Here is a 13199-nt window from a genome sequence, read left to right on the forward strand (position 1 = left end):
CTATACAGTTCAAAAGAGGCATAGAGGGAATCCATAGTAGCATGCATTCTCTTTCCTAAAAAGCTATGAAAGTGGAACTGTGGAAGAAGGGAATGATGTTTTCCTGTGCTTGTATTATTTCCCCTGAGCAAGAAATACAAAGAAGCAGTCAAGGTTTACTTTATTAAGCTACCAACGTCTTCAGAAAAACTGTTATTCAAGTTCTCAGAGTAAACATCTTTCACAAAAAGAATGGGGGTACAGTGTGCCCACCACAGAATACAGGATATTTGAGTCATCTAATAGTTCACTTGGAGCACGGCAAAAGCCTTTACTTGACTTTAATATTGTTACCCTCCACATTAACAAGTCTCACCCCTAATTAAACTAAGCTTCCCTATGAATCTGTATGTAATACAGCCATTAAAATTAACCAAAGAAACAAAAAAATATTAAAATTAATGTTGACTTTATCTTGACTGAAACATGAACTTGAGCAATTGCAAAAAAGGGGTTTCTCTCTCTAATCCCCAGAAGCACATTTATCCCCCTTAAAAGATGTTCCAAACCATGATACAGTACCACACTGGTAATCTGAAAGAACAAAGCCGTAACCATTCATTCCTGTATTAGTAAAAGAACACGACTATAATTTTTATCTATAACCCCCTCTCCACAAAATGTACCTTTTTTATAACTATTGAAGATTTTTTCCAATTCCTTCTGTTTGTTTTTATCCGGAGCGGCAGCAATTACATTTGCTTCAAGTTCCTTAACTTGGTTTTTTAGATGAATTTCTTGTTCAGATAAACTCTACAGAAAACACAACTGTGTTAGAATCCTGTACTTTAAAAAGATCCCTGATGCTAACAAGGACTTTGTTAAGCTGAGGCTGAGGAGTGATTCCCCTGCACACGCATGGAGAAGCCAGATATTGCCTCAATAATAAATGTGTTCACCTGGATACTCGCTGTATACTTTTCTAAAGTATTTCTCATTTCCCGAACATCTTGGCACAGTTTTCTTATGGCTTCTTCAAGCTGTAATTTCTCTTCTTCATACTGCACTACTCTCTTAGAATCCTTCTGCAGTTGAGACTCCATTTTATTGACCTACACAAGTGAGATATGATCATTTGCCTAGTGTCACTCTACAAAACAAAGACAGACCTCATTTGTGTGCTTGACAGTCTACAATCTCTTAAAACACAAGAAGAAAGCGGAGTAAAAACTTCAAAATTTGCAGTAGCAGGACAGAATATGGAGGCTGACTGCTGAGAAGATCAATTATAATAGTGAAAAACAAGAGGAGCACACAGAAGGAAAAGTAAGCTGAAGAATCCCTGTCAAAATAGCTCATAATGGAGAATTGTTTTAAGGAAATAAAACTGGATTAAGCTTGAAAGGCCTAAGGTCAGAGTAGTGAAGGCAGAAACCAAAAACCACACAAAGCAGAAGCTAGGAGCAGATTTTACTGTAGTTAAAGATTTGATGCTTGTTGGGTTTTGTGGTAATCTGGGGTTAGGAGGAGAAGTTTTTGCACTTAGTAACTGGTCAAGTGACCAAGCCTTGCAATTCACCTTCAAGAGCAGAAGTAATAAGGATACATTTCAGATCTCAGCCCATTTTTCTGTTTTTACATGTAGAGAACCATCTATCCGGCGTGGATATGAACATACTTGTTCTACCTGAAGTTGTACACTAGGCTAGATAGGTACAGAGCCAAAACTCTTGAAAATGGACAAATCAAGTTACTGCTCCTGCTCTTTACTGAGTGCCACAGCATCTCTCACGGGCTAAATAGAAAACAGTACATAAGCCCGCTTCCTGGAGAACAAACAATGAATAAATCTAAATTGTGAAGACAAGAAGTAGCCAAGTCCCTTATTAGGAAGATCTAAATATGTGCTGCCTTATAAGCTCATTGACCCTTTACAAGGCTAGGGCAGTAACCCTTTGTCCATGAGGTTAGGGTTAGGTTCGTTGGTTCTCTTCAAGTACAGCATTATCTGAACAGGCTTGACAACATCCTATTTTCCACGCCAACTGAAGGTGAAAATACAGAGAAATCAGATAGAGAGAACCTTAAAGTTGAGTTTGATTTTGAAGTTCTCCGATTTGAAAGTATTTTCACCTAAAAAATACTAACTACTGTTTCCGTGTCCTTAGTGGTATGCCTTGTGTTGGCGTATAGCTCTCATTCCTAATGAGCAAAAGTTGGTTCTCCTGTAGGAAGAGGACTGATGTCAGGAGCTGTGGTTTACTTGAGAGTTATACAGAGGAGCTTGTTGTCTTGAAGAGGTATTAACATTTTGATGCTTGATCTCAGCTAAGTTGATCAGCACACACTAGGCAAAAAGGACACAGGATACATCCGCACTAAATAAAACTACAGACTAAAACCTAAAAGAATTCAGAGGAAAAAGCAAGCTATATCTTGATATTCCAAAACATTCTTGAAGCACAAACTGGAAGGAGAGCTCTGCCACTCCCTGACAAGGACATAGAATGAGGGACCAAAGCTGTCCTCTCTTGCTGCCAAGGTGTGTGTACTGCTCTGCAGCTCAAGACTTCCTCACGATCAGCACCTTCCACATTCCCACCCCTGCCTTCAATCAGTGTCCAAACTATCAAACATAGCACTACGAGATTAAAATTAAATAATAGGCGTGCAATAGCTGGGCTGTGAACAAATGCACTTAGGAACAATATAACCTATGCTAACCTGGTGAACTTTAGCTTTATAAATCATTGTTCATGTATCTTTCATCATAAGTTGTTAACTACTCACACTGATTTAAAAGGACATAGCACATGCGTGTATGAACTGCCAAAACATAAGGAACTTTGACAAAATTCCACTTTTAATTAAGATTACGTACTAACCTCTTCTTCTGAAACATCCATTATGACTGAGGAACCCATTCTGCCCTTCATTATTTTCCCACCACCACCAGTCATTGTTCCTAAAGTAAGAGAGACAAAAAGAAGTTAGCAAGCTAACTAACTGTGCTTAGGTATCGTCCATAAAGTGCTTAAAAGAGAATTGCAAGCTTGCACTGAAATACCTGACTGTTCAATGATTTGTCCTTGCAGCGTTACCACCCTCCATCTTTTATCTTTTTGGAATGCTACTCTGGTGGCTTCTTCCAAGCTTTTAGCTACCAGGGTATCACGTAACGCGAAGTAAAAAGCCAGGCGAACCTTCTCATCTTCTACTTTCACCAGATCAAACAACCGAGGAATATTCTCAGGAGTTGGGACTTTTTTAATGTATTTTTCCCATACAGTCATCTACATCAAAAAAAGTAAATAAATGAACAAAAGATTCCTTAGGATAAATTATGAGGTCATTTGATTATTCTAAGGTACGTTAAGGCTTTAAAGCAAACACAATCATGCTGCAATTAACAGTAAAACTTCCTTCCTTGGGGATCTCTACACACTTCCAGTTTAATTAAAAACTCACTGATAACTTGTTGTTCTCTTTCATAGTTTTCATAATTTAGGTACTAAATTACTTGGATTATTAAGTTTGCTAATTTGTAAATTTTACCATTTGCTAGTAGAATACTCTAAGGTACCAACAGCCTATTAAAATTATATTTTAGCTTTACCTGCATGAATACATACACAGCATAATCTATTAATATATAATATACATTTATACCCATGCATATTAAGACATTCTACATGTACAGTAATAGTACCATGCATATTAGGGTAAATCAACAACTTGTTTTGCTGATGTGCCCGTACTTACTTTGTCCAGGGCTATAAACGTGGCAGCTCCAATTCCTTTTGCCTTTAAGAAATTCACACATGCCTGTGCAGTATCAATAGTATCAACAACAATGTTGTCTAAGGCACTGCAAGACGATGAAATAGCAACATCATACTTTTCATCGATAGATCCCAAGTCTCCCTGATAATTGAAGGTCGGGGGAGGGAGGCAGAAGCACAGTGATTAGCTTAGCATCAACGTTTTGTCTTGGTATTGAGAAATAAATGACAAAAACTTTACACAAGGTGAAATGAGATGAAAACAAATTATAAAATCATTTTCTGTGAAAGAACTTAAACCATAATTAGAATTTGTAAAATAATACCACACCTGTCTTCTCCTGCACACTGTTATTTATGTATTTCCTATGCACTTGTTTCCATAGTAGAATTTCAGACAGTTAGAGCTTCAAAAGCAGTGCTTGTGGCAGAGCAATGCGGTAGCACTGAATTTTTTTTGTAGATAAACGTTACATTTTACATGCCAGCATTTTAGCGAGGCAGTCTGGCCTAACAAAATAACGTTCTGTGTCCTGTGTATGGTTCTACCCATGTCTAGCTGGGGAGGACCTAGCAAGGCATACACTGCTGCGTGACCCGAAATACAGGTCCAGGGGTATTCATCATCATTGAAAAATTCTGGTGTATCTGCAGATAAAAACGGTGTGCACAGCCAACCGTGAGTTATCCAAGAACACATTAACCTCACATTCCTCTCTGTGTGATAACAGAGCACAAGACAAAATACATTCCAGCTGTGTCAGACAGCAGTCTGCAGAAATGCTTCTTGGATGAGCAGGTGGGGAAAAAAGAAAATTGCAGAAAACAAAAATAGCACTTTTACATTACACTGATACACATGTATTGTTCCATGCTAGTAAAAAAAAAAAAAAAAAAGGAACGAACAACTCCACCTCAGCTGCAATTTTTCAGAACTTTAAGTCAACACTGCTTGGAAAGAACTGCTAACATTCAACGTTGTGCTATTACATAGCTTTGCTCGGTCTTCTGAAACAATGATACTGCTCTTTTTGATTTTACCTGTATGCAGGTAAAACAAGAGGCAACAAACAGCAAAGAGATCACCAAATATTATAAATTTTGAAGGGAAAAAGTGCACAGTTCCACATTAAGTTACAGACAACTAGTAAGGTGTTTTTTAAGTTTCACAGCAGTTCTACCAACTGTGCGGTTACCGATCAATCTACATTCCGGCAAAAAGCACTACTCCACGATACGTCTCCAGCCCAACGCAGAAGCACAGGTAGGACCAAAGCACAGACAGATTACAAGACATTTGTATCCTTGGCTTCAGCATATTCCCAAGGAGACTGCAGCTAACTGATTTAGCTGAAAGATCAGCCTACCAAAAACATAAAGCTTTCTCACAGCCTTTCCTCAGTGCCACGTAGAGGAACCTCAACAATCTTTTTCTAATTTATAGCGAGTCCATAGGATTTGCAGCTCTGCTGTCCAAATTAATAGCACCAGAGAAGCGAGGAATTCTACCGTTCACTCAATTACAGAAACACCACTCTGTTCCTATAAAGTTTAAGACTAAAAGTATAATAGCCTTTTAAAATTTACCAGTCTTCCATATAGTCCACGAATATTTCCAGATTTCTTCTGCTGAAGCAGAGCCTCAAGCACTTTTCCTCGACTCCGACTTACTGCTAACGAACTCTTGGCTTCTTCTACTTGTCGACGCAGATTTCGAACAAGATTCTTAACACCCAATTCTTCTCTTCCCAGCTTCTCAAGCTCGTTCTCCTTCTAATGATTTAGAGACAGACATTACCTTAGCCTCACGAAAACTACTGTATTCAGGGAGTCTTAGATTCGTGATTGTGTAGGCAATGAAACCAGCCACTGAAGAGCAGAATACCAAATATTTACCAGAAGAAAGGCTGGTATCTGGATACACTTTGGCTAGTATTTAGTACACTTTGATGCAAATATGACAGCTTATGAATTCATGAATGAGGCTTAGGACAAGGTAGTGGGATATTTTTTCTCTGGGGAATGAGAGAGGAGCACAAAGTGCAAAGAAACACAGAACCATAACCATTTATTTCACATCTTTCATTATGATTCTTAAACTGATTCCCTTGCGGGGATATACAGGATTTAATTTCCAGTGCTTAATGTTAACATTTGCTTAACCCAAATACTTATATAACCCAAATCAAATACTTAACCTCACCTGTTAACTGAGTATTTGAATGCAGTTTCTAAATGTTATTTTATTGGAAGGAGTTTTGCATTTACTTTCACCACAATTATTGCTAAAACAAAGAACGGAACTTCAGTTTGTGTGTTGCAACTCAGAGAAATCATACGTGAAAGTTCAGTCTCACCTCCTTTAATTCCTGTTCGGCTTGGGGTAATTTTCTGTCTATATCTTTGATAGCAGCTTTCCTTTCCTTAAGCACGTCCAAAGTAGTCGCCAGAGCCTCCTTTGCCTGATTTAACTGAGACACAGCAGTATTATGACGGCTGAGATGGATATCAAGCTCTGACTGGGCTACATCCATCTTTGAACGCGCTTCATTCACTGCTTTACTAAACTCCATAAGCTCTTTCTCTTTGTTCTGCAAAAATGGACAATGTTACAACTAAAACCAGACAACTGTGGGATTTATTACATCAATCACACCATATGAAAGAAAAAGAGGAAATGGGCATGTTCTTTTACTAGCTCCCCTTGCAGCAGAAAACAGTTCTGTTATCTAGAAGAACAAGTATTTCTTAATTTATTAACACATTCTGTATGGAAATGAAATAAGGCATTTTTCATAATTATGAAGGATATCAGGGAATTATCACACAACATTGACATACAAGCTTTGTATCATTTTCTCAACATAGTGCTAAATTACAGATCAAATGGAGAAACCATGTTTTCAAGTACAGAAAACACCACCCCCCCCAAATTTACAGGACAAATTTCCAGGCTCCAGATGCTTAGTGACAGGACAGCATATATCAACAACAATTACCAAGCATTACAGTAGCTGTCTATTAATTCCAAGAGAGATTACAGCTGTTTGAACGGTCTGGAACATACCGATTCAAACCCTGTTCGTTTATTTAAGCAACATAGAGGCTTAAACATTTTGATGGGAGAAAATTAAAGTGCATTCAAATAATGGAAATGTAGAATTATTTAATATAGCTATATGAATGATATACTTGATGGCACATGATCACTAGAAAAAGTAAACAACTCAATTCAGCTCTGATTACAAATTCAAAATTAATCTCCCAGTTAGGTTCCGTTGCACTAACACAAGAAGTAGTGTATTTGTCATATAAAATCACATTTGACAGCTATCCTGTGATCATTTCATTCATAAGTGTAAAACCTATACATTAGTTAATACAGTAAGTGTACTAAGTCAGAATAGTTCAAACCTCTTTATCTTCCTGAAGTCCTCGTGTTTCTTCCTTAAGGCTTTCCATAATCTGCTTGAGTTCTTCTTCTTCTTCCTCTTTTGTCTCTTCAAGCAGCTCCTTCTTTGACGTTGCTTCATTGATAGCTTTTTCACTATTGGAATGTACATTTTTCAATTCTTCTACCTACACAAGGAAAAGACTTCTAACTTCCTCTCCCACTGAAACAAACCAGTTTTGCCTAATCTTTAACCCCTGCGTTTCGAGTGTGAAGTGGAAGTCGAAGGACGCGTAAGCCCCCGTGAAGCACACGTGGGTTTTGTAGGTTAAGATGCACTGTGGCTCTAGCAGGAGACCAGGATTTGATCTGCAAGGCTTGTTCAGTTCTGGAGCCATCCAGAGAGAAGCAAGCCATAGCAGTAAAAGGGCATAGCTTTACACAGAACTGCTCACAATAAGGCTTAATTCTTAAATACCTACTTTCAGAAGGCCAGTCTTGATCCAGAGAGTGATTTAAGATCTGTAACAGCTGGCAACAACCAACTTGGTAAAATATAGCCATTGAATTAACTAAATTAAGTAGGGAAACAGGGAAAAAAAAGTTTCAAAAAGGTAGCAACTGTGAGAACAGGCAATATTCCTGCCATCTCAACAAACATGAGAAAAAGATGCTTTTCAAGCCACAAGCTGAGAAGCAAGAGGGAAGCTTTTGACTCTACCTTTAGGCAGAAAACAGCCTGGTACTGCTGGCCCCGGCCTCCCACAGCAAGATGTGCAACAAGCAATGGTTTAAGGAAGAATCACACATTACTTCAGTAAGTGATTTGTAAACAAAATTCCTAGGTGATTTAAATGACATAAAATATCTGAATAAAAAAATTTTTTCAAACATATTTTTCCATCTTTGTTGCATAAAGCACAACTGGTGTCCTTTGCTATTTCATCCCAGCTGCACAAAGATGTTCTCATCTAGAGCAACCAATTACATTTCTGTAAGTAAATCGAGTTGCAGTTTACACTACCTTTTCTTTGTCCTTTTGAAGTTGCTTCTCCAGTTTTTTAGCCTTGCTTTTAGCATGTTTTAGATTTTCCCTAACTTTAACGTCCTGCAAATCCAGCTGAGTAAATTTTTCTTTACTTTCCTCTACAAACTTGGTAATTTTATTGAGTTTCCTAAAGGGGAAAAAAAAGAAAGAATAATCTATTCCATACCCTTTCAAAATAATATCAGTATAACGTAGCTTAATAAGTACGCATATAGAATTTAAACCAATACTACTCAGTTTTTGTGAAAACAAACATCCAATACTTACTATATGCACAGCATTTTCCCCGGGGAAGTGATGTTTCATCACAAAAATATCAACTAACAAAGCAATATTAAACACATTTGCAGAAATTTTGGGTTTTCTTTGCTAGAATTTATAATTCACATCTTTCACAACTCAGTGTGATTTCAGAGGATGAGGAGGTTAATATTGCAGTTGGATTGGAGATTAGCACCCAGACAAATCAATTTTAGGGAAACACAATTTATGCTTAAGAGATTCATAAGGAAACCAGAAAAAAAATACCTAACATCAGGTACCTAAGCATTATGGTTGTCTGAAACAATCTCCCAGTTTTTTCGTACAGTCTAATATTAAAAAAGTATGTACTTTAAAATCCATCAAAAATCAGATATTTTCTTCTTGTAATTGTGAATATTACTCAGATTTCTCCAAGAGAAGCAACCTCCAGAACCAAATCAAACTAATGAGTTGTTTGGGGTTTTTTTTATTTCTTTTTGTGCAAAAGATAATTTAATCCATGCCAGGGAATGTTTAGATACATCATAAGTGACTCTGCTCATCAGATAATTTAAGGTTTTGGTGGAAGAACTACTGACAAAACCAACTGTGCTTCCCTGTGTTTGATCATCTTCCCATGCAACTATTGTATACAATTCTGCTTTCTCGGGTGTTTCCCCCCTGCAATACAACCACTACAGCTTTTTTTCAGAAAATGCTGCTAATGTGAACACCACGTATGCAGAACATATAAACCACAATACTCTTAGCTTCCAAGTCTATACCTAAAGTACTTACTTCTCAAGTTCTTTTAAAGATTTATTCTTGGTTTTCATTTCATCTGCAAGTTTACTACTCTTCTCATTAACATCTTTTGCTCCTTCGTTAATTTTTTCTTTCTGCATTTCCATATCATTTATTCGTTTCTTTAAGTCATAACTAGAACAAGCAAAACCAAAAGTGAAAACTCCACTGTTTTCCATAAAGCTAACATTCATAATGAAGATATTTTTCCAATCTTAAGTGCAACAAAGTGATTATGTAAAGCATTAAAGCCTAATGTCCATTACTGAGTAACCTTGCCAATTTAATACACAACAGCAAGAAAATCTAACTTAGACGCTTCAAATGAAAAAATAGTCTTTACGTGATCTACTTTCTCAAATTCAGTATAAAGCTGCAAGAGATTAATTTGTCAGACTACTTTACTTTGTAAAAAGCCGGCAAGCAGGTTTTTGGTTTTGTTATTCTGTTGATGGTTTTGGGGTTGTTTTTGATTGTTGTTTTGGGTTTTTTAAGGTTTTTATGAAAATGGTCTCTATTGTCCACATGCTATTCAACTAATTTTGAAGGACTGATACAGCTGCTAAGAAATCCAAAATATTTCTAATTAGAGATACGGAAGCAAAGTTTAACACCACCACTACCACATTAAAGCCAAATCAAAACTTTAGAGAAGTACTTACATATAGTATTGACAGATATGATTCTTTTCTTTAAACATTTTGTTTTCCAAACAAAGAAATTCAACGGCTTTATTCCTGTCTGCTTCCAAGGCATCCTTTTCCTTTTCCACCATTTTAACTCTATTCAACTGGACAAGACAGAGAGTCAGAGCTGAGTTTACTGCTAGTGCTACAGAACAAACCACGAGAAACCCCCAGACTCTCTGTGGCACACGTGTGATGGTCTTCAACAATTAACTCCACAAGGCAATTTTGCACTACAAGCTTTCTGAAATAACAGAGCACCATTCACGCAGCAGAGACTGTACTTTTAAGACAATTCAAACAGTAATTTAAAGCTAAAAAAGGGTTCTAGAGATGCTAGGAACAGCTCAGGCAACCCGAGGAAAATGTAGATGAAAAATAAAGAGGAGTTACATATAGGCAGTCCATATATGTTATTTTCTATATTTCAACTTAAAAGGGGCTACTCTAAAGGTTAATTCCTGCAACTACATGCTTTTTGTTTTCCTTCCCAGGCCTTTAAAAAGTCTGCAACATACTAGGATTTACCAAGGACACATCAAGTAAAAAGAACTTTGATCTCACTTAGTACTTTTAGAACTGAATGCATAAATAAAATGTTATAAAAGCAAGTTCTGCAATAGATCCACACAGCTCAAGTCACAGCCAATTTTCTGTATTTGTAAGCCTCCCTGTACAGCTCTGTGTGCATCACCTCACCAGTGCTCTGCCTCTCTTTCCTTGGCTCACGAATGGTTTCCCAGCAACTTCCCCTATCTAGTGCCGATAAAAAGCCCTGTCTGGATGTATTCAGTGAGAACCTGTTTCTCTAGTCAGTGCAAGAAGCATTTCACACACACAGGTATGACCAGAGTGTTCAGCAGGTAAAATCCTGTGTTCCAATGGAAGCATTCAAACCTTTGGAAATCCAAAGCCAACAGCGTTCTAAGTGTTTAAAGGGCAATTGATGGTGACTGCCCATTTCTTTTATAATTGAGAAAAGCAGCAGATGCAACAAAGATAACTCAAAATTTCTCTGTACTTCTACTCTTGTAGAGCAACATCAAGTTTTAACCAAGTCTCTTTATTAACTGTTTTCCTAAAAAATCCAATAATGAAACACTACAAGTTTATATTTTTAATTTAGAGTTCAAACAGAACTTTGAGACTCACCTTTTCTCCTCTCTGTTCATTTAAAATCTCTACTCTGCGACACAGAGTTTGGATAGGATCTTTCAGTCGTGCAGATCCTATTAAGTCTTCCAAGTATTCAAGCATGCCTTCATCATGTTCAGTCTGGCCTTTCGGTTTCATCATTGCGATTTGTTCGACTTCCCCCTTGGAAAAGAAAAGTTTGATGTTTTCTTTCCTTAATGTTTTTTTGGGGGGCGGAAAGAGTTAGTATTCTGAAAAAATACAAACATATTTGGAATGCAGGTATGTGACCGTGTTCTACCATTATAAAAAAAGAATAAAATAATGCAGTAATCAAAACTGATTATTCAGAATAGGAATACATTTGGGAAAACAAAGATCAAAGCGAATGGAAGTTTCCTCCAAGGAATGCATAGTGGTGATGTGCACGAAAACCAACGTCTCTTCTGAAGTCAACATTCAGGTCTAAACATTGCTTCGTTTCTCTAAAGATTCAAAATGTATTCCCCCAATCTAGAAAAAGAAGAAGAGAATAAAGCATGCTCTCTAGGTCACGTAGCACCCAATAGTCTTAAGGTAGCTTAGTCAGGATTGAAGTCCCTGAAGTGTTCTCTTTAGAAAACAGAAGGTCCATAAAATCATGTCTGATGGATGACCTGGGCTTCTAGTTCATACAATTGAGACTTCCTTGTTGGGAAAAGAAAAACATTCTTAAGTATTTTCTTTTATGTACAGCATTAACTTTAAAATTATTAAGCTGAATAATAACAATAAATTGATTTTAAAAATAAGAATTAGGAAAGATTAACCTGATACAATGACAAGGACTGTTTATTTTACTGATGCGATCATTAGCCAACAATGAAAAAATCTACTATCAATCTTTTATGCTTAGGACAGACTAGCACAAAATCTTTCAAAATACAGATTATATTTTGTAAATTATATGATCATATATCAGAAGGTGAAGACATGAAACAATATACACATATTAAATTGGTATCTGGAACAGGAATAGATGTGATAGATGCTGCAAAAATTAAATAAAGACAACACAGAGTAAAAATTACTCACCCTTCAAAAACCCAGAGTCTTAGATACGTGACATGAGACAACTTATTTGTAAAAGAGATAACCAGCACTGTAGAGCACCAGGATTGGCCTTGGTGACCGTTTTTAAACGCATGAAATAAGCTGGATTCAAGGTTTAACTTAGTTTTAGAACTGACAAAATTTAAAACCAAAACAATATACTTGTTGAGCCTGAGGTAACAGCTAAGCCTCTACAAAAGAATGGGTGAGGAAGAACATCTCAAGAACATAGAGGAGGAGGGTGATTAAGGAGGCTGCTAGAGAACCAGAGAGGCCAGCCACAGAAAGATTTCCGGGCAAGCACTGCAAACCTGACCCGGACCAGGTACGGCAGTTGAAGATAAGGTACTTCTGAACCTCAGGAGCAGCGAAGGGAGTTACTACAGTTGTTTGCCAGCAATTCCATTCCATGGACGCAGTACGCAATGACACCTAGTGGCCCTATGCTTTTCTGCCAATTAGTAAATACCATTTGGCTGAGTAAAGGGAAAAAGCAAAGTTTTGCAAATTTTGCAAAATAAGAACTAGCATTTATTAAGATAAGTCTTTCTTGCATGTAATTCCCTTGTTAGAATAAAACAGAGGCAGAGGGTGAGGGGTTTTTTGGGGGTTTTTTTTTTGGTTTTTTTTATTTAAAATTCTGGAAGTTAAATGCATCTAAGCTTTTATTTTCTGATAATTACTGTTCCTAAAAAGTATCAGCAGGTTTGATAAGACACAAAAACCCCCAAACAACCAACCCCAAACCAAATCAACTCTTATTTTTCTTTCTCACACATATCAAAAAAGCCAATTACTTTCCTAATAATTGTAGTTGTGTTATACACAATTCCAATTGCACGTTTGCCCCTTGCCACAAAAGGATGATTTCTGTACCAAAACCCACTTATTAGTGAGACACTGCTCATGGGCAGAAATCTGGGTAACCTCCTAAATTTCTGTGGAATTGTCACAAGTCTCTACTCTGTTTCTTCTTGCATTAAAGCGTTTCCTCTGTTTACATCCAAGAGAAAACAATCGCAGAAAAGATATCTAATTCA

General features: G+C 37.0%; 1 protein-coding gene across 6 annotated transcripts in view; it reads right to left on the minus strand.

Moving 5' to 3' along the window:
- Positions 1-13199, minus strand: part of SMC4 (structural maintenance of chromosomes 4) — a 39609-nt gene that overhangs the window by 8854 nt on the left and 17556 nt on the right. For all 6 annotated transcript variants that reach the window (XM_054835310.1, XM_054835314.1, XM_054835312.1 and 3 more), the window contains 12 exons: positions 11086-11250; positions 9910-10037; positions 9242-9382; positions 8177-8327; positions 7176-7340; positions 6119-6352; positions 5349-5534; positions 3742-3903; positions 3047-3272; positions 2865-2944; positions 939-1091; positions 666-792 (listed from right to left, as the gene is read on the minus strand). In XM_054835310.1, coding sequence (XP_054691285.1) covers positions 666-792; positions 939-1091; positions 2865-2944; positions 3047-3272; positions 3742-3903; positions 5349-5534; positions 6119-6352; positions 7176-7340; positions 8177-8327; positions 9242-9382; positions 9910-10037; positions 11086-11250 — 1918 coding nt within the window. The remainder of the gene's footprint in view (positions 1-665; positions 793-938; positions 1092-2864; positions 2945-3046; positions 3273-3741; positions 3904-5348; positions 5535-6118; positions 6353-7175; positions 7341-8176; positions 8328-9241; positions 9383-9909; positions 10038-11085; positions 11251-13199) is intronic.

This window comes from Grus americana, chromosome 9, assembly GCF_028858705.1.
Source record: "Grus americana isolate bGruAme1 chromosome 9, bGruAme1.mat, whole genome shotgun sequence".
Taxonomy (NCBI): Eukaryota; Metazoa; Chordata; class Aves; order Gruiformes; family Gruidae; genus Grus; species Grus americana.